This window comes from Rattus norvegicus, chromosome 7 (genome assembly GCF_021556685.1).
Source record: "Rattus norvegicus strain SHRSP/BbbUtx chromosome 7, alternate assembly SHRSP_T2T, whole genome shotgun sequence".
In the NCBI taxonomy this organism is placed as follows: Eukaryota; Metazoa; Chordata; class Mammalia; order Rodentia; family Muridae; genus Rattus; species Rattus norvegicus.
The window spans coordinates 73,814,733-73,835,000 of record NC_141540.1 but is presented as its reverse complement, the minus strand read 5'-3'; the positions used below and the strand labels follow the sequence as shown (position 1 = coordinate 73,835,000).

Below are 20,268 nucleotides of genomic sequence, written 5' to 3'. Positions count from 1 at the left end.
CAAGAGCATTCCCAGTCCTATCTGAGAGGAACTATATGAAGAAACACATCCAAGAGGAAATTGTCAGTCATGAATGATTAGTGCATTCTAACTGACAACTACAACTGATCTTCTTGACTGTCCAAGAGAAGAGAGGAGACAGGGTATAAAGCAAAACTGCTCCGGAAATTTAAAGAATTTTACTCTAAGACACTCAGAATGACTTCCATAAGGAAAAGCAGAGACATTTCATGACGTTTGGGCATTTGGCTGTAGAGAACAGCAGGCAAACAGAAAAAAGGCTGTGCAGTTTGACAATGGTCTGAGTTAGTGAGTGACAGGAAAGCCAGCCCGTATGAGTTCTAGAAAGGAAATGTGAAACCAAGGAGAAAAGGTAGTTTCTAACCTGAGTTTCCTCACCCTTATGTGATCCAATGGCTTATCACTTAAGCCTCATACAGAAAGCTTAGTTTGACGTCAGTGCAGAACGAGCATCTCAGAAGGAATGTTGGTTCTTGTGCAAAGTATAGAGCAGTGAACTCTTGGGTAACACCAAGTACCTTCTAAACCCCAAGGCTGGGACAGTAGCCCACTCAGCCGTTCTCCCATGTGATCTGCACACCTCTGACTGACTCCTTTGGATGTCCTCTTCCCTCCTCAAGTCTACTTTCTGAGCCTTGCCTCGCCTAACTCTACCCCCACACACTCCCACCTACCGGGATCATGCTTCTCTGCCTCACATGGGAGAATAAAAATGACTGTTCTACATGGCAGATGCCTATCAGAATCGTTAAAAGCTAAGACAATGTCAAATTGCAAGGGTTATGTTTCCCCCAACTAGACATTTGGCATTAATGTAAGCTGATCCTGAAATTCCACAGTTCTTCTAAAGACAACAAAAAATTCCTGGCCTCTGTCAGACCAAGTCATCAATAAAGGGAGCAAAATGCATGCTAAGCTGCTTGGCACCCAACTTCAAACTGTAAGAACAGCAGCACCTTCTAAGGCTACAAGAAACTGGGAAAGGCAAGCTGATTTCCACAGCCAGAAAATGTACAGTATCTTTTCTGAAGATCCCAAACCAATAGCTATCCACACAACCCCAGCATAAGCCCTGTTGTCAGCCATACTGTCTAGTTGGCCTATTCTTAATCTGCCTGGCCTTTAGAAAGCTCTTCCAACCCAAACCAATCTCCTGAGAGCTCCCTGCATCACACCAGTGTCCAAAAGATTGGAAGATCCAGGAAGATAAAAAGTCCAGGCAAGTCACATCACATCTGTCCAGTTACTTTCATTACTGGTTTTTAAGTTTCTAGTAAAATAAAATCCAAACCTCTCACACATATAAAATGCCAAAAAGAAAATATTTTTTTCATTCAATAAACAAAAAGGTCTTTTTAACTCAATGAATACTAAACACATCTGTAAAAAGTTTATGGTATGGAATTTGTTAGAAACCCTCTGGGTTTTGCCTCTATTTGACAAGGCACGAAACAACAAAAAGCAGCCTGGTAGAGACGCATGAGAGTGGTTAATGCTCAGAGGAGAGAAATGGCAGACGCCAGGAGGCATATTGCAAATGTCCCCTTAATATTTATTAAACCAACAGCAGTATTTGGAGTAAATCTTATTTACGGGATACACAGAGTTCTGGCAAATAAAACTTCAGTCCATTTGCATCAAATGTGCCTGCAAGCCCTGTTTTTATTAAATGGACAATAAGCATTCGGTTGAAAGGCTTGGAATTGGCGTGTTATTTGACTGTTATGTATTACTTTATCACTCTAGACGTCAAAAGTCTTTTTTAAAGCATTACACAGAATATGTTAACGACTTCGGCTGCTTTTAAGTCCAATTTTACTCTTTACCTCCTTCCTGCAAAATAATGCCTTTAGCTTTAGAAATCACTTCTAATCTTTTGTGCTCTGAGTAAGTTCTAAAAAATATATTAAAGTACACAAAGGCTTGAGAAAGAGATGGCAAGTGAGTTCAAATCATTATTTTTATAAAACTCATTGTTAGGCTGCAAGCTTCTACATCTTTGGAGGAATTAGGCACTTAACTCATTTAGGGTATTTGAGAAAATCATTCTCCAAAAGTAAACCAACCCATCTCAACTTGATTCAAATTTATCAACCACTAAAGCAAATGATGCAGTGCTAAAAAAGATACCAATACAGTCAACAAATGAACTTGTTCCCACAGAAACATAATTTCCAAATGTTCCAAACTCGAAGATGCTGAGAGACAGCAACACCCTTTGTCTACTTTAGGCCCCACACCAAGTTCGCTACTTCTGTTTCTTGCCAGCTCTTTAAGCATGAGGTACAACTCAGTCTGCACTAAACCTGTTATTTAATGTGTCAATGAACAGTCATAGATATGAAAGGTAATAACGCCTAAACCATATTCATGCTGGTGTCTCAGGATTATGAAGCCAAGGCAGATGGCCGTGTTCACCACCCATTGCTTTCATTAAAGTCAGGATCCCTTGACATCGAAGGGAAGTTACAATAGGAAGTCAGAACACCAGCAATGAAGGAGACTATGGAATATGGGACCCATTCCACAGTATTCCTTGGAAATCCTTCCTTCTCTACTACAGCGCATAGGATTCAGGTGATGAGTTCTCCGTATGTGGTTCTAGACTCGGTGCATATATTCCACGCCAAGGAAGAGTCAACAGGAAGCCAATCTGGAGTTCTTCCTGCTGGCGTGGTAAAGAAAGGAGTCTTTTTCCAGTGCAAATGCTGAGGGACGGCTGTTAATCCAGAGACACCATGCTCCGCCTTGATACACTCAGAGAATTAGTCTCTCCTGGCCCATCAATATCTAAAGTTGCCCTTTCTCTTCAAATGTAAGTAGGCACATTTCCTAGTGTATGGAGACTGCGTTCTCCACCATGCATGGCACTGAGGCTAAATTCCAACCAATGGATTATGAGGAGAACGATGTGTTACACTTCTGGGCTCTCACCCTTTTGACTCTTCGCTGGCTGGGAAATTGTAAGAGAGACACAGCCACCCTGGACTTAACTGGTGAGAGCTGTATGAGAGTAAGGCAGAGCATTGTTATGCAAAGAGGAATAAATCTATTTAAGGTACTATGTTTGAGGACCTTTTTGTAGTAACTTAGCTGTTAGCTTAATTTTTCTCCAGCCAGGAAGTGATGCTAACGAAGGGCACTGAGCTGAGAAGCAGATCAGACCTGATTTCTTTGAGACCATCACAGCATGCACTTGGTGCAGCTACACCTGCACTTTTGCACCCTTTCATCACAGGAGCTAAGATATTCCTTTGGATTTGCCCGCCTCAAAGTGGGGTTTTCATTATGTGCCTCTGCAAAGGTCTTACCTGCCACCACTCACCTCCCAGTGGCTGACAGACTGCCACCATTACAATACTCCAGGTCCTAAGCAACTGCTAGGAAGCTGTCCTTTGCTCTCTGTTGGTCGCCTTGCAAGTAACTGTCAGGCAGAAGACAAACCAGCTGTTCTGCCTCTTCACAAAACTTGTAAATTAGAGCCATTCTAGAGGTTGACTTCTATAAAGGAAATTCATTATTTCTATAAAGCAGCTTTCGCACAAACTCTAATGTGCTTATGAGTCACACAAAAAATCTTGTTAAAATGCAAACTGTAATTTAGTAAGTCTCAGCAGGGTTCCAGAGTCTGGATTTCTAACTAGCTCTCAGATGATGCTCCTCCTTGCTGGTCTAGGCCACAGTTTGGGTAGTAGGGTCTAAAAGCACTGGCCTGCAAGTCTGAGTATTGTGATCTCCCAGGCAGCTGCAAAGATTGAAATAAGCATCTAGATCCTATGGCCAGGAGTTCTCACTAACTGCCCATTCTCGCAAAGGTTAGCTGGTCTCCAAAGCTAGCTGGCAACAGAACCCTTCTGAGGAAGCACACAGCACCTTTCTGGCCGCATGACTACCTATAGATATCTATAGACCAATGAGAAGGAAGGAAAACGATAGGTGGGTGTGGAAGGAAACACAAAATCTGCATTTCACACACCTTCCTGGCTGAGGCAGATGTTGTTAGCCCACAAGCACTGACAGCCACTGGTCCAAAGGTGGATATACCAACTCAGAGGCCTCAGTGTCCGCTGAGTAAAACACTACTACATAATAACTGCATAACATCAATGCTCTGGAATGTTAACCTGTCAGGAATACAGGGGAGAGAGAGGGGAAAGGAAATCCCATTTCTACTCACTTGACTTTTAAGATTAAGAAAGCTACGCTGTGCTCAATACTTTTGGAAGGCACATTTAATCCTCTCCCTACCAAAAATTAGGCCATAAATTTGAATATTATTCTAGATACTAGACTTACTAGATTCTAAGCCTCTATTAGGAGCTTTCTCAGAACACTTCACTCCTCTCAACTCTAGACAGATACATGTGGAATAGCAGTTTCTAAAAGCATAATGTTTTAATGCTATCCTACAGAGCAACTTTTAAAAGATTTGAGAAATCCAGATTTTTTACGAAAGGCCGTTCTTTTTTCCTGAGTCAATTAAAGATTTCCTTCTTTTATTTAACAGATGGAAAAATGCGGTTTTAGGGTTGAATGAGGGCAAACTTTCTCCCAAATTAGATATGTGAACAAAGTAAACTATGAATAGATTTGATAATGGGCTGCTGCTTCTTGCTTAAGTTCGGATGTCTTGTGCCCAGCACAGCCTGAAGCCCTGTCTTCCTACTCAATGGCAAACAATGGCACTGTGTGGAAGGCAGCAACTTAAACGATGTTCATGGCACAGTCGGTAAGTCCAGGAGCCATAAGAAGACAATCTTGTAACACAAGATCTGGGCATTCAGACAAATCCTGAACTCCATTCCAGTCAACCAAACACACAAATCCTCCACTTAGAGGATATCTCAGGGCAAGTCTAATAAGCTGACTAAACATGTTGTCTGCACCAGGGCAAGCATCCACTGTTGCTCTAGGGTAAACTTTCCTTAATAAGTGTAAATGTTTCCATTTTATGTGTGTTCATAAGCACCCACGTTATGTGTATGCTGGTGCATGTGTGTATGTGGTGAATCTTTATGTGGACACCTCCCCTGTTTCTATTTTTAAAGGACATCTTCTTCTTAAAAGAAAAAATTAATTTCCAAACATATCACCCTTTGTCAGTGTGGGAAAAAAAGGAAGGTAGAAGAGAACAAGGCACTGCCATTGTGTTCCTGGGGCTTGAAACCTTGCCTGCCGGAGACTTCCTAGGACAGAGACGGCCAAAAAGCCACCTCAAGCAAAGGTTCTCAAATCTTCTAGAAGATAAGACTCACCCGAAGAGTTTCTAAAACACCAAGAGCTAGGCTCCATCCTAGTTTTACCCATATGAGACCTAGATGAGAAGGGGACTGTAAGAGACAGTGTCTCACTGACTAGAACTCACAGGTCTTCTCTTCCTTTGGACTCCTAAATGCTGGGATGAAAAGCATGAGTAACAAACTCCAGATGTGTTACTGTACATCATGAGTTGACAATACTACTCTATAATAAAACCTCCAAGACTCAGATGACATGCCTGTTGAGGTCAAAAGCCTCCCTCTTTCCACCAAAATAAAACAAAACAAAAAGAAACAAACAAACAACAACAAAACAGCCTTAAAAACAAGAAAGAAAAGAAAAGGGTGAAATCCAAAATTTTCCTCTGATGTGCTTACCTAGTTAGTGGCACCACCCATCCCAGCCCCTCAACACCCCATCTCTTGTTCACAGGCCTCTCTTGACTGGTGAATGTACTTTATGAGCCATCCATATGAACCATCATGAGCACTAAGACTGCAAACTCCAGGCAGGATAGTCTTCTAAATGTTTGGCTTGCCAATATTAACTCCTGACCATGCCATTACCTCAGGCTGCTGTGATTAACAACCTTCTTATAAATGTGAACAATGAGGTCCAGATAAGTTACATGACCTTTCCACGGCATAACAGAAATCAGCCAACCTAGAATTTAAGGAGCTTCCCACTGAGACTTGGGAGTGCAGCTTAGTGATAAGAACTTAACCTTAATTCATATGACCCCAGATGAAATCTACAACACCCCACACCCATCTATCCCTTAGCTTCCCCACGATTAAAGGGAAGCATGTAAACAGAACCCATCAGAACAACATACAGCACGTTAGTAAAGAGTTCCGAATCCAATGGCCAAAAGAACTAAGCTGGTCAGGACCAACAAAGGAGCTGGTGCTTTGCTATACCAGCTTGCACACCCATTAGGTGAATTAAAATTAGAAACATTGAAAGTCTCACTACATTCCTGATCAATTATGGTATCATGAGAGGACCTTGCTGCCAGCCAGAAAAACTGAAGCTCTAACTTGAAGTATAGGCTACAACCTTGGTAAATCACCCTGCAGGGCAGTCAGGTGACAGTCACAAATAATGAATGGAAAGTATGGACCACATTCCTAACTCTAAAGTAGTAGGTCAGAGACAGTCGTCTTCAAGAAGTTCTTTATAAAAGTCATCACACAAACTTTTCTTTTCTTTTCTGAAAACAGCTGAAACACATGCACTTGTATGAGGCAATCGTTTAGGAAAGCAGTCTTCAAGAAAAACCTGTTGAGAGATTATTCTACTTTCTACGCTGGCAAAAAGAAGATGGCAAAGGATCATTTCCCCTGGGCCAGAGGCACGCTTGACTCACCCCCTGCACACTGCTGACATAGTTTTTACTGTAAAAATCTGAAGAATACTCTTTGTCCCTCTACCTACAACAGCAGCCTTTCCTCATCAGCAAAACTCACAAGGGTTTTGCATATTGGTTCTTTATCTCCAGAAAGCGTTTATCTCCACAGTATTCCTAAAATTTGCAAATTGACTTGATTTCAGTTCCTGCTCTATCTGATGCTTCCAAATCCCTGGAATCTCCCTCCCACTAGTTAGAAGGTCCAGAAACCAGCGAAGGAATTAGCTAGAGTATAGATAGGTTTTGCTAGGAATGAGTAAGTTAACTAAAAATCACCTTCAATTATTCGTGCTACTCAAAGCACCTGAGCTACGCTGGTGGCATGGATTGCATATAGCTTTTCTGTTGGTGTTTCAGTTCTTCACGTGTGTCAGAACAGTACCTCCAGGAATCAGGAGAAGCCAGAAAAGGAATGCTTGGTGGCAAAAAAGAAAAAAGAAATACTAGTACATCAGACCACTTAGGTTAAACTACTCTATGGCACTTTGGTCAAGCTGCTAAACCTCTCTCAATGTTCAGTGTGTCAAATTCCGTCGGATCCAGGGACCTGTGAGATAGCTAGGTAGGAAAAGAATTATTGCAGCCAAGTCTGTGGACCCGAGGTTGATCCTCAAAACCTATATGGTTCTCCTGAAAGTGACCCTCTGACCTCCACATACACTCGTGTACAGTGTACACACACACACACTCAAATTAAAAATCAATATTAAAACAAAATACAGCTGGATGTGATGACACATGCTGATAATATTATCACTAAGAAGGCTGAGGTAGTAAAACCACAAAGTTACAGGCCAACATAGGCTACATAATGAGACTCTGTCTCAAAAAACAAAAGTTGGCCAAGTAGTTATTTTTTTAAAATAACAATTACAGTTCCACCATCCACTAATTATTACAAGGATTGAAAGGGAATTATCTAATGCTACTAAATTCTTGATCTAAGCTGGCCATATTCAAGGGACTTCTTGACTTTAGGAGCCTACACTGTACACTATATGAAGGTGACTGGCCAAAATAGAAAGTTTCTTCCTACTCTGATATTAATAGCAACAGACTCTAGACGGCACTGAACAGTTTCTTGATTTTGCACCTTCTTTGTATTTTACTCTTCTGAAGGCTTTCTTTGGTGATCAGACAGGAAAAAAGGCAAAAGCTAACGACACAATCCTGATGTCTCCCTCCATCTTGTTGGTGTTTTGATGACGGTCCTGCTTTCCTAGGAAAGTACAGATTAACTCCTGTCAGCGGCCCTGCTTCTTTCCAGCAGCTCAGATTACTAGACATATCCAACCGGATTTAGACAAAAAATACAGATATTTTACATGCCATGTCCGTCATGCATAGATCAGTTCATCTTCCCCTCCCCTAAGTAACCAAATGTGGATTAAGAGCAGAATGAAAATAAGCTCCAAGTCACAACTTGTTTTTAGTTTGAAAAGGCAGCTGAAACTTTGATGTACAATGATGTACATTAAGTGTCAACAAACCAACTAAACATGAAAGTCAATAACCAACCAAGATAACTACAAAGTTCAACCAAATCTAATATAACCAAATCAAAACATCTCTCTTGGATAAATGATGTCAGAAGTGGGACATAAAATTTTAATATGTTAGTGAGCTTAGTGCAGTTGGTGTTTACATTTGAACAGACCAGTATCGGCTTCTTTGAACATTCTACAATGACAATCTCAAGAATTACTCTTGGCTTCCCTGTCTTAGCGAAATCCGCTTTATACATTTCCTATGTGCTTTCAGTATAACTCAAGAAACCATGATGATGAGAAAATTCAAAAACACAACTTAGCAGCACATCCACTCTGGTCAAATAAGCAAACAACTAGTCCTATATTTGTGACATTGTGAGTCACTTGGTGTGCCCCACAAGATGCAAAGTGGGAAATACGAGACGCCTCCATGCATATTTGTAAGTACACACTTTTAAAAACTTTTTTCAGAGACTGATTCAGAACCACAAAGCTTAAAGAAAAATAAAACAAGCGTGCTTAAATGCCAACTATAGGTCAAGTTTCATGTTGGATATTAAAGTTAACCTTCATAGCAACAAAATATTAAAGCTAAATATTAAAGCTAATCTTCAAAGTCTCAAAAGAGCAAATATTATAGGCTTCGGTTTTCAATTTGAGAAACAAGTTTGGAAATGGTAAGAAACATTCTCAGATCTCATGGCTTTTAAATAGTGACACCAGAATGAAGCTCTCATTTACAGAACTCCAAAGCCTGAACATGATCTCCTGGAGTCATCTGACTCTGTGGAGTGCACATCGGGGACTGGAAATACTCAAACTACAACTCCACATGAGTTAAAATGTATGTGTTACAGCCCTGCCTTTACTGGACTGTCATGCACCTGTCACCCATACAGGACTGTTGCCTAACAACTTCATAAACAGTGGCCTCTGGGTTCCTAAACATGTCAAGTGAATTAATTCATTGGCACAGATGTATCAACCCCAATATAGTAAACCTCTCACTTACCAGAATTTAAGGAACAGTGTCTAGAACCTTTTCTGTTGTTGTATAAGATGGTTTTCTGACATGTCGAGATGACCAGACTCCCCTTGAAGTGCACTGCTTTCCTGACATTAGAACAACCCTCGGATAGATCTATGGTCTCATATTGTTCTTTTAATAAACACTGTGGCTGCACTGAATATGGCAACACCTATTTACAATTATGGCACCAGTGGTGTGATATTGACCAATAATTTATTTTCCTGTATGCTTCTGATTCTGACATAGGATAGTACTAACCTCATACATTGACTGGAAAAGAAGACTCTCTGATCACTTCACTCTCTGTGAACAACAATCACTTGCTCCTTTGAAGGGCCTGCAATACTGACTAGTAAAACCCTCCAAGCCTTTTCTTTGAGGAGGCAATTACAAAAATAATCAGCAAGACCTATGCCCACTAGGTGTTTTTCCTGCTGATAACATTTTATAGAACCTTAGTAATAATACGATTATCAGTCAATGATAGTAATAATATCTATGATAAGAATATTAATATAATCTATCAACTTTATTCTTATATTCCTAATTTACAGCATGTGTATGTAGTGTGTGTGTGTGTGTGTGTGTGTGTGTGTGTGTGTATGTGTTTCTCATTCTCTATACAGTTCCATCACATATACAGGATCGTGTGTAGTATATGTAGCTGGATAATAAATACATAAAGTTACACATCTATATATAGTCTGAAACACACAGTGACTTACTATGCTTATTTTCAAATCCTACTTTTTAATCTGTTATAAAATCTCCCAACTTATTTACATTTTAGAAATGCATTTTTAATGGCTACATGAAATTTACTATGCCTTGGACCCTTTTATTTGTCATTATAATATACTTGGGTTTTCATTTTTTAAACTATTATAAGCAGAGCCTTCAGTGAGCACATTTGAAAACACTGTTTATCCAGTTATGATTACTGCCTCTGGATAGGTCTGTAGTGGTAAAATTACTACCAGAGATGGACTCTTAAGGGTCTGTCTAGTCCCGGTGAGGACAATCAGAGATAATAAATGTATTTTCGCCTATCAGCTGAGTATCAGCATATGCCTCATATCTCAACACAGAGCTGGGTTCCCCCCAAGATGAAAGCAAGAGCTAGCTGGCTCTGTTATGGACACTCTGAGCCCTTCTCAGCTAGTGTTTATCACACGGGCTCATGAGTCGTGGATGTCAGGCTCCTACTCCTTAGGAAGCACAAAACCAAAAGCTATAACCAACACACGGCATAGGGCATAAATATGCCAGTTGCTAAAACATCCTATCTGTTTTATCTAACGAAATCTTTCCCATTCCTGTCTGTGTTCTCCACAGCACCCAGGGCACTGCTGAAGACAGGAGCAATAGAAGGCACCTGTATGGGGTCTAAGGCCTCCCAGATGTCACCAAGAAGTTACGCTGACCTCAACCTAGAACGAAAGGAGAGCCCACTCCAACAACTAATCATGATTCCACATTAGCTTGTGAGCACGTGGGAATCCACTACTTGCTGGCTCATGAGTATCCCAAGCAATGAAACCAATCAGAGTACATGATGAACGCTGTGCTCAAGCCAGGGCATCCCTGCTGACCAGCGCAAGTGATCTACCACTCTGAAATGTGAGAGCATCCCTTGCTTCAATAGTAAGCTCAGAACCACCCCACTTTAAGTGTATTTACAAAATAAGCATATATAATTTTGATTTCATTCAAAAATAAAACTCAAAAATCACTTGTCAAGGACCTGATTATATATTAATTGGGTTAATCTAACATTTCCCCAATAATACCCTGAAAGAAGAAAAGACAAACAAAATCCCTAAATATTAATGGCAGAAAGTTTCTCCAGTTCAGCTCCGTCGTTCCGTAGCTGACCCGGAGGATGCAGTCCTTAATAAGGTGTACAATGCGCCATGCGTACCTGGCCTAAAGGTGGCATACATTTACTTTACTAGTCTTTCAGTTCTAAGAAGAAAATTATACAAGACACAAGCTTTTACTTTTCATAACTTGTTTTCCTTTTTAATTGCATATTTTGCTCCATGTGTCATCCTCCTATGAGACCCACTGTATCTACCGCAGGTTATGTGTCAGTACCACTGGTGTTCTGTGTACCTGTGCACTAGGGAAAACGACGACGACGACAACACAGTCGGTGTGAAGGTCACGGTGTCTCCGCATCTCTGTACCATTTTTCATACCACAGACTCAACCGTGCAGGAAAGAACACTGAAAACCCCGCAGTTTTCTCACTTAGGAGGCCAGGTCATAAACGGACATTCCCCACTCTGATGCTGAGAAATGGAAATGGAAAATCTCTGTTGACTTCAGGGTTCCCTCCTTCTCCCAGTCATGCCAGCTCTTTGGGATATTTCAAGAACAAACATTCACAATTCGGTTTCAAACCTGTCCCAGTTCAGGGTACCCCACCCCATCTTATTGTCTAAACTCAACCAACCTAGAAGTACAGCATCACAGGGTTGTTTAATTTTCCCCTCCCCCTCCTTCCCTCCCTCCTTCCCTCTCTTCCCTCCCTCTTTCCTCCCCCCACCACCCCCCACTTTCTCTCAACAATGTACCTCTATGCCTGGCTGCCTGACTTAGAACTCACTATGTAAACCAGGCTACCCTCAGACTCACAAAAGACAGCCTGTCTCTGTCTCCCAAGTGCTGGCATTAAAAGTGGTGTGTGTGTGTGTGTGTGTGTGTGTGTGTGTGTGTGTGTGTGTGTGTGTGTGTTTAAACAGGAGTTGAAGCACAGATTGCTAAGGGGGAAGCTTCTTCCCATTTCCAACCCTGAAAACAGTAAAACTCTTTCTGAGTGCCAGGTCCCCATATTTACTGACACCTTTCTTCCTAGTAGCACACCACATGACAGAGGCCTAACACCCCTGACTGTTTGGTCTCTCAACCCAGCTGAAGACCCCAGGAGCAAGTGTGAATGAGCACTGCCATCATGCTTGGTCTTTGCACCTGTGTACTGTTCATGCTTCTCACTACTCCTGCCACAGTAATGAAGCCTGAGGCAGGAAGGACACCATGCTACAAACTGGCCCAGGCCACTTAGAGGTGGTGGATTCAGAGAATTCCAAGCATACTGCCATCAGTGAGCATTGAGAGAAAATGTCATGTCTGCCAAGCCCTCCACCCCTGGCCAAAAATCTCAGGTTCAGTTATGGCTTACCAGGTCCTGGCTCCTACCTGAGTTTTGTGCTGAGTTACAGACACCACCCCTTCCCTCACACGGTGCCAGTCTACATGAAAGAGTCACGGGAGGGTAAGAGATCTTAAAGAACATTCCATGTGATATCTGTATTATCACAAACTAAGAGAAAAGAAGGAGGAAAACCATGTTGTGACTTCTGCCATTCATAGATGCCCTTATTACATCCTCAAGATAGTCAAAATTCATGTCAAAAAATCATTTTGGGAGCCCAATTCACTCACACGAATGCCTTTTTTAAGTGGCTTGGAGCTTTGCACTTTGTGTGAGCTCTGACACAATGAACGCGTGGCAAGCACTGTCACAGAAACCCAGGCCTGTTGGCTTCCCAAGGGAAACTTGCTGTGCTCTAAACCAGTCACAGCTGAGAAGTCTGGATGGGATACAGGGCTGTCCATAATTAAGGAGTAACCTGTGATTCCCTGGGGCAGCTGACTCATTATAACCATCAGAGATGCTTTGTAAAAGATACAAATTATCCAACCACACACACTGTGGCTCTGTCTGCATAAGTTGGAGATAAACTTGTCAGATTTGTATTTTTTATGTACTTCCCATGACTCTGTCAGTCTGTCTTGTTAATTACAGGAGCATAAAAAGAGGTTGGGCTGGAACAATCATGAAAAGCTATTGAAGCTTAGGTTTAATGAACAGAATATTAAAGGAGGAATGCTTAAATTCCGCTGTGTCTAAGGAAGGATCACAACAGTGACCAAGAGGGAGTAACCAGGAACCAGTGTTAGCATAGAATAGCTTACAAACCTGGCCAATGAATGCAGACTCCAAACCACAGTGAATATACAAGGTAGTTTCTGGACCATAGGGAACATCTCAAAGTGATAAAGGGCAAAGCAGAGAGTAGACCAACACCAGGCCAAGGATGGTAACTACATGACTACTAAGAAGACAGACGCAGACAGATTTGCAGGCTAGCTCAATACTTAATCCCAGCACCTAGCAGGGAAACATGCCTGCTGAGTGAAAGGTAGAGTTTAACACAGGTAAGTTTAAAGGCAGGGTATAGAGGGAACAAACCATGATGAATGAATGAATCAAGGATTTCTTCAAAACTCCAGTCAATGAGGCTAGAATTAAGACAGTGTGGCAGCCTAAATAGTTAAAACAGAATGGCCTTGTTTTCAATCAAAGCTCTTCTTCATGATATGGGCTTTCTTCTGAGACTTTATATTGGCTCCTACTCCACGAAAGAACAAGATGACTTTGGGATACTGGAATGTATTGTTGGCACAGGTATGAATGGCAAGCCTTCTTTCAGCCTTGGGAAGATGGGTGAGATCTGGTAGAGATCTTGGTTTTCTGGCAGAAGAAAAAGGACAGCTTCTGCTCACAGGCATTCTTCCCAGGGCCTGTTAGATCACAACCAGCAGGCATCCAATAGCACAATGGCTTGACTAGACTCCTTGTAAACCTTAATGACGGAACTGACTGGGCTCTGTTTAGCCAGGTCAGTCTCAGACTAGACAATCCTGAGAAGATTCCAAACTACCTACGATCGGGTCTGGGGATGCTTCTGAAGGCTTAAAAATGAGTTTTGCTTTTGGGGGAAAAAAAGCTAGCTGACCTCTTAAAATTCTTTGCCAACTTAAGATTATCCTAGGTGCCCTTCAGGTGACCATGGTACACCATCCACTGTTAGGCTGCTCTTTGAATGTCAGACGACACAAGAACAAGGTATACTCTGTTGAGCTGAATGTCATATAATGCATAAAAAGCAGAAATATGATAAATATGCAAAAGCACTATTTATTGATTAACATTTTAATGAAAAGAAAAAGGCATTCTATTCCCCCCATAAGCAAGAGTTGAAAGGCATCCTCAAATTCCTTCTTGAACACCTATCTTCTGAGCTTTCCTTCTTAAATGACAACTCTCTACTGCTAATATCAGGCTGAAAGATAGAGAGCCTTTGTTTCTGTCAAACTCTCCAGCACAAGTAATTTGTCCCATTAGAACTGACAAAATACATTTAAAGAAAGACTGCTAAGAGCTATAGTATTTCAGCTTTAATTTCCTTTCTAGTGCAAAGTTTCCAGAGCCTGGCTTTCATAATGCCTTTTGAGGTCGTGCATGGCTCCAAATGACTTGACAGTTTCTTTTAATTTACGGACATCTGAGCATGTTTAGAAAATCCCACCAGTTGAAAACGCTTTCTTTCCTTAAACATATTTCCAGTTCAAATTAGATGTTTACAGCGGTCTGCACTGTATTATTTCTAAAGATAAACAGTCATGTAAAAAATTGACAGAAAACCTAGCAACATGTCAGTGCTGCCCCCACTCTGTCGGCCTTTCTCTTCACCGTCCTTCTGACAGTGAAAGTCCTCAGCTGCCAGTGGAAAGTATGAATGGATCCCTAGGAACAGGCTTCCCTGCTGCCTCTGTTTCCTCAAGAAGGGGCCCCTAGTTCCTTTTCCCCAACAGCTTTGAACCTTGCCACCTGAGAAGCTTTTCTCCCCTCTGAGCTAAGTATAAAAAATTCACTACCTGCAGATATTTTTCCTTTCTTGCCAAAAGGAGTCTGAGCTCAGACAATCACTACTTTTAAATCCCAGGACACTACTGCAGTTTCCAAATTAAAATACAAAGTGCTGGAAATAATGTTCTGTAATAGCTAAACTTTTAAAAAAATCATGTCTTTCAAGTCTGGGTATATTTATGCTGCTTTAGGTGAAAGAAATAGAGACAGGAAAGCAATGTAAATGGACGAATAGCTGGTTTGGGTTTTACTAAGAAAGACTGACTCACTGTCCAACAAAGGCTGGATGAAGGATTCTCAAATTGACATTTTAAAAATATTTAATCTCCCTTTGAATGATAGTTTAAGGGCTCAAAACAGAATCTTTCCAATAAAGCTGCTCACTTGGAAAACATTAGATTCTAGTTTGAACTGAAAAAATGGTAGAGCCCCAATCACAGGAGATTTCAGGGACAATCAGGCAGGGAGAGAAGACAAGCACATTTAAGGGAAATAACACCAAACCCCACCATGCCTTAAGAAGCTATCAAACCCATTCAGAAGCTCCAAGGGGCTGTTTTCCTAGCAAATCTCTGAACCAGGTTCTGCAAAGTGAAGGTCCCCGATTCTGCACAGTTTACAAGATCCTCTCTGGAAAATAATTTAATTGAGCTCTTTCTTTGCCCTGTTTTGCACAGCTACATAGCAATGGTTGTTGTGGTTGTTGTTTTATGTTGTTTTGTTTTGTTTTTTATCTGAACTATACACAGAATAGCTCCAATTTAGTTCATAGCAAGTTCAGAACTAGCTGAGAGAGATTACTAATGTCAGTGGATTAAACATCTTTTGCCAGTGGGAAATCCAAGTAAGTTTCAGAGTGTGTTTTCACATCCCAATCACTCAAATATTTGCTTATCCTATGGAGTTTCCAACTCTAAGTCCCCCAGCCTCGAACACTGTACAGTGATCTGCTGGCCCACACAGCAGTGCCCCCACCCTACCCCTGATTACAAATGTCCATCTTCTGCTAAATGCCAAAAATGTTTCCCAATCGTCCAAGGGTCAAAAGTGGGGAGAGTATCCATTCCAGCTAAAGATCTACGGTGTCTTCAAAGGGGCTTTTCCATTAATTCGTATTGGGCAACTCACTAAATGCCAAAGGACGAGCATAGGGAACAAGAGTGAAAGAAAGGATCATTCCCTAATTGAGCTGGCAGCCCTGGGACTGCATGTCAATAGAAGGCGCTTGGACTCCCACTTGCCAAAACAGAGCTGTAGTGGCCCAGGTAGGGGCTGCCACACTAGCTGAGAGCCCAGGAGTGCTTTCATTGGGCAACGCAGAGAAATCAACTCCAACCCCAGAAACACAATCCGGATCAGAAATCAAGTTCCCACCGCCACCGAGAAGGAAAGAAGCTGGTAGTGGAAGAAGATAGTCTCACAGGAATCATGAGGGTGGCAGGAAAGAGGTATTCATCCCCCAGCAGTCAGAGACCAAAGCCAAGTAAGTCACAAGCACCCTCATCTTTCCATCTTGCGACATTCCAAAGCCACCCGGATTAAGATTTCCTCTCTCTACTACAGCCCCCGGCTTCACTCCACGAGGAGGGTTAGTGGAAGATCGCAGAGGCCAGAGAGCCCAGGCCTATTCCAAAAAGCTCCACGCGGCCAGCAGCCTCCGTATAGACCACCGACTGCTTCTCCACATAGTGTGGGTGCCTTGCCACAGCAACATGGAGCATTAAACAAATAAACTTTTAGAAACTTCCTCTCCAGATACTCTCGGTTTCTTTAATATGAGTCCTATCTCCCTAAACTTGCCTTCAGACAAGCTGAAAGCCTGAAGTAGGGAGGATGGTGTCTAGAGGAACAGATCCTCCCCAAAGTTCCAACTCATCCCTGGGGCTTGTCCAGCGCGCAGAGCTTACCGGCTCCTTTTCTAACCCTTAGTGGTGCTCTAGTAACCAGCTCTTAGCCCTCTGTCCTTCCTGGACCACACCACGAAATCCCCCAAAGGCAGAAAGTTGGGAGTGACTTTAGGGGCCTTTGGGGTCAGCAAACTCCAAGTCTTGTGCCCCCATCCCCGAAGACATAGGGTAGGTAACCCCCTGTAGCAGTTCAACTGTGCTGAGAAAAGAAGGGACCAGGGGCAAGTGGTGGAAAAACAAGCTCATTTGTCTCAGTACATCTAAGTAGCCCCACGTTCAGGGGTGGCGGATCCCCCAGGTGGCGCTCCCCAATTACCCACTGGCTCCTCTAGTTGCCTGGACACCCATAACAGCGCACGTCCCAGGCTGGGCCCACTCACCGTCTCTGCCGACACACAGGCCATCAAGCCCAAGGTGAGCAGGATCCACGCACGCTGCATATTCCCCGGGGACGTGGCTCGTACCCGCATAAAACGAAGCCCAGCGCACGCTGCAGCGGGCCTAGAGAAGATAGGAGCTGAGCTGCCTCCGGGAGAGAGGCTTGGTCTCGGGTTCTGAGCTCGAGCTGTCTTCTCTGGCGCCTGCTCTAGCTTTCGCACAGCGCCCCGGAAACGCCGCGCCTTCTCACTTGTTGGCTTCTGCCCTCCCAATCCAGAGTTGCTGCTTCACGAGTCTATTTTCCTGGTCTGGTCCTACTCGGCGTTGTGCTTTCACTCCGCGGACTCGGGTGTCTGGGTCGCGGTGCTGTCTGATTTGAAGCAAGCAGCCGATGGGTTGAAACAGAGCTGCGGCTGAAGTTTGGGGATGCAGAACGGAGGGGACGCGCGATCCGCGGGGCCCGAGCTCCAGGAGTATCTGGAGTACAGCCGCTGGGCTGGTGGCTTGGCTGCAGCGCCCCTCCTTCTGCGCGCCGCCGCCGCCTCCCAGGTCCTCCCCTCGATCCCACACCACCCCCCTCCGCGTCCTCTCCCTGGTCCTGCTCCGCCTCCGCCTCTACCGCCCCCACCTTTCTTCCTTTCCTAGCAAGCAGCTCAGGGTTCCTCCGGGCGACTGGGGGAAAGGAGGTTGCCAGGACTCCATGATAAACCCGGGAGAAATTCTGCCGGGATTACTCTGTGATTGGCAATTCCCAGAGCCAGTGGGCGCCCGCAGCTCCGCACTGTGGCTGCCCCGGGAACGTGCCTCTGCAAACCTTAGTGCTCTTTCATCGTCTGTCTCTCTTTCCCCTTCTCAATGCCCTCTCCTCTTCCCACCACTTTTCTCTCTCCCTTTCCCTTTCCTTCTCCCTTTCTTCGTTTTAATTTTCTAAAGAAAAATCGGCGAAGGTTTGACGGACTTACTGACTTGTGAGGATTGGGTCACGAGAAAAATGAGAAAGTTTATAGATCCCCTTCAAGCGCTTACAGTGCCCATAGGTCACCAGGTCAAAAGATTGCAATTCAGAAAAGACTGAAGCTGACTGTAGCAAGTTTCTGTTAAGATTCTCCTCAGACCCTTCCCGCATACACACACACACACACACACACACACACACACACACACACACACACACCCTGCCTCAGGCATTATCTAAGGTCAATTTCCACATTTTTACATTTGGAAAATGTAAAACTGTTTACATTTGGAAACAACAAATAGGGATGAAAAATTAGAGATTGTAGATAATAGCAAATGAAATAAAAGTTCAGAGAAGGGGAAAGTCGTTTCTGGCTTTAAGAAAACAATGACTGTGTATCTCTTGCATAAAGGTCAGTGCTGTGTGGTGCTACAGAACCAGGCAGGCGCATACCCTTCTAATGCCCGCCGCTGTTTTCCTGTTGGGTTTAGGAACTGAATGAATTGTGGATCCATTTTCTTCTGTAATGCCCATTTATAAAGGACGGGGACTTTTCAGTATTAGTCACTATTTTATTATCATGTGGGATGTGTTAAAAAATACATAACTATGTTGTAGGCAAATGCTACTCCAAATCTCAAGCCATACCATATAAAAGCTCTGTACCTTTAACACACACACACACACACACACACACACACACACACACACAGAGAGAGAGAGAGAGAGAGAGAGACAAGACAGACAGACATGAGGCCATAGTCATAAACTGTAGTCACATCCTAAGTGACTATTACAATGTTTTAATGATAAATCACTGTTACAAGTCTCAAAAAAAATTAGCAGGAGAATCATAACTTTAAGTTAAAACATCAACTCTGGTTCAGATATAACTTCCAACTTTCTGGTTCTTATGAGCAGCCTAAGGCACTGGCAGCCAAAAAAGGAGACTTGGGAAAATAAAAGAGTGAGCTTAGCTTCTGAAAGATTCAACTATGGACATATTTGTAAGGCCATAACGTGGTGGTTGAAGAATATCATGGTAAGTGGAAGATTCTGATGTTTTACAAGAAAATTAGCACTGCATTCAAAAAGCTATAAGTCAAGGAGCTGGAAGATATACTTGTGTAAAAGCTTACTCCAAGACTGAAACATTCCATTCTGCTGTAAGCCTCTTAAGCAGGAAGGTAGACTACTCAAAAAAGTAGTCTCAGGAAGTCCCTGAAACTGATCAGATTGACTAGCTCTCTCCGTCTTAGAGAAAACAGTGAAAATGTCCACCAGGTGAGAGAGAGCTGAGTTGCAAAGAAGACTCTGAGTCCAGACCAGCTGCCTGAGAGAAGGAGAAACCAACCGAGCTTCCTGGATAGGGTTTAGATCAACTAAAGAACCTGGAAAGAACACTTCAAACCTGTTGCGCTGCATGCAGGGATGCAGTGTGTTTTAGGTTCCTGCCTTTGTGAGGACCCATACTGTGATGGGCTCTGGTGATGCATCTGTCTTTGGGTGATTTCTGCTCCTCTAAGTAACCCTTATTCCTGTAAGTATCCGCAGTAAAACTCATTGGTTCTGCAAATTGGACTTTAATGGTATTTGTAATTTGTTCTGTCATGGGTTCCCTATGTGGAGTAAGTAGATCTGTGTACTATGTCTCCCCTGGAAAAGTTTTTTTGTCACATCTCAGAAATTAGGAGCATATAGCTATCACTTTTGCAGAGGTGTGGTTCCCAGCACTGACGTTGGGTGACTCAGAACTCCAGGGGGATCTGAAGCCTCTGGCCACCACAGGTACCTCACATGCACAGACAACAGCCCCAGACACAGAAAAATAAAAGGAGTCTTTTTAAGTTGTAAGTAATCACCTCGTTCCACAAAGGATTCACTCTTCTTTTCATGTTTGAGACTAGGTCATGTATCCACACCTCCATTTCCTACTACAATTAACATTTGGAAGCTACAATAGACTACGATTTAATTAGAAACTGAATGAAGTTCCTGAATAATAACAGACATAGAGATGTTTGAAGAAAACAACTATAAAAGAAATTTCAACGCTGAGGAAAACGGGACTGGGCATTTGTTTATTCATTTTTAC

The 20,268-nt window shown here is 42.8% G+C and overlaps 1 protein-coding gene and 1 long non-coding RNA gene across 2 annotated transcripts in view; one reads left to right on the top strand and one right to left on the bottom strand.

Moving 5' to 3' along the window:
* Positions 1 to 17,660, bottom strand: part of Sdc2 (syndecan 2) — a 113,814-nt gene extending 96,154 nt beyond the window's left edge. Inside the window, exon 1 of the mRNA NM_013082.4 lies at positions 17,218 to 17,660. Coding sequence (NP_037214.1) covers positions 17,218 to 17,307 — 90 coding nt within the window. The 5' untranslated portion in view covers positions 17,308 to 17,660. The remainder of the gene's footprint in view (positions 1 to 17,217) is intronic.
* On the top strand, positions 16,087 to 16,677 carry LOC148004744 (uncharacterized). The gene is made up of 2 exons (XR_015625444.1): positions 16,087 to 16,413; positions 16,494 to 16,677. It is a non-coding gene; the product is annotated as an uncharacterized LOC148004744 (long non-coding RNA).
* Positions 17,661 to 20,268: the final 2,608 nt, after the last annotated feature.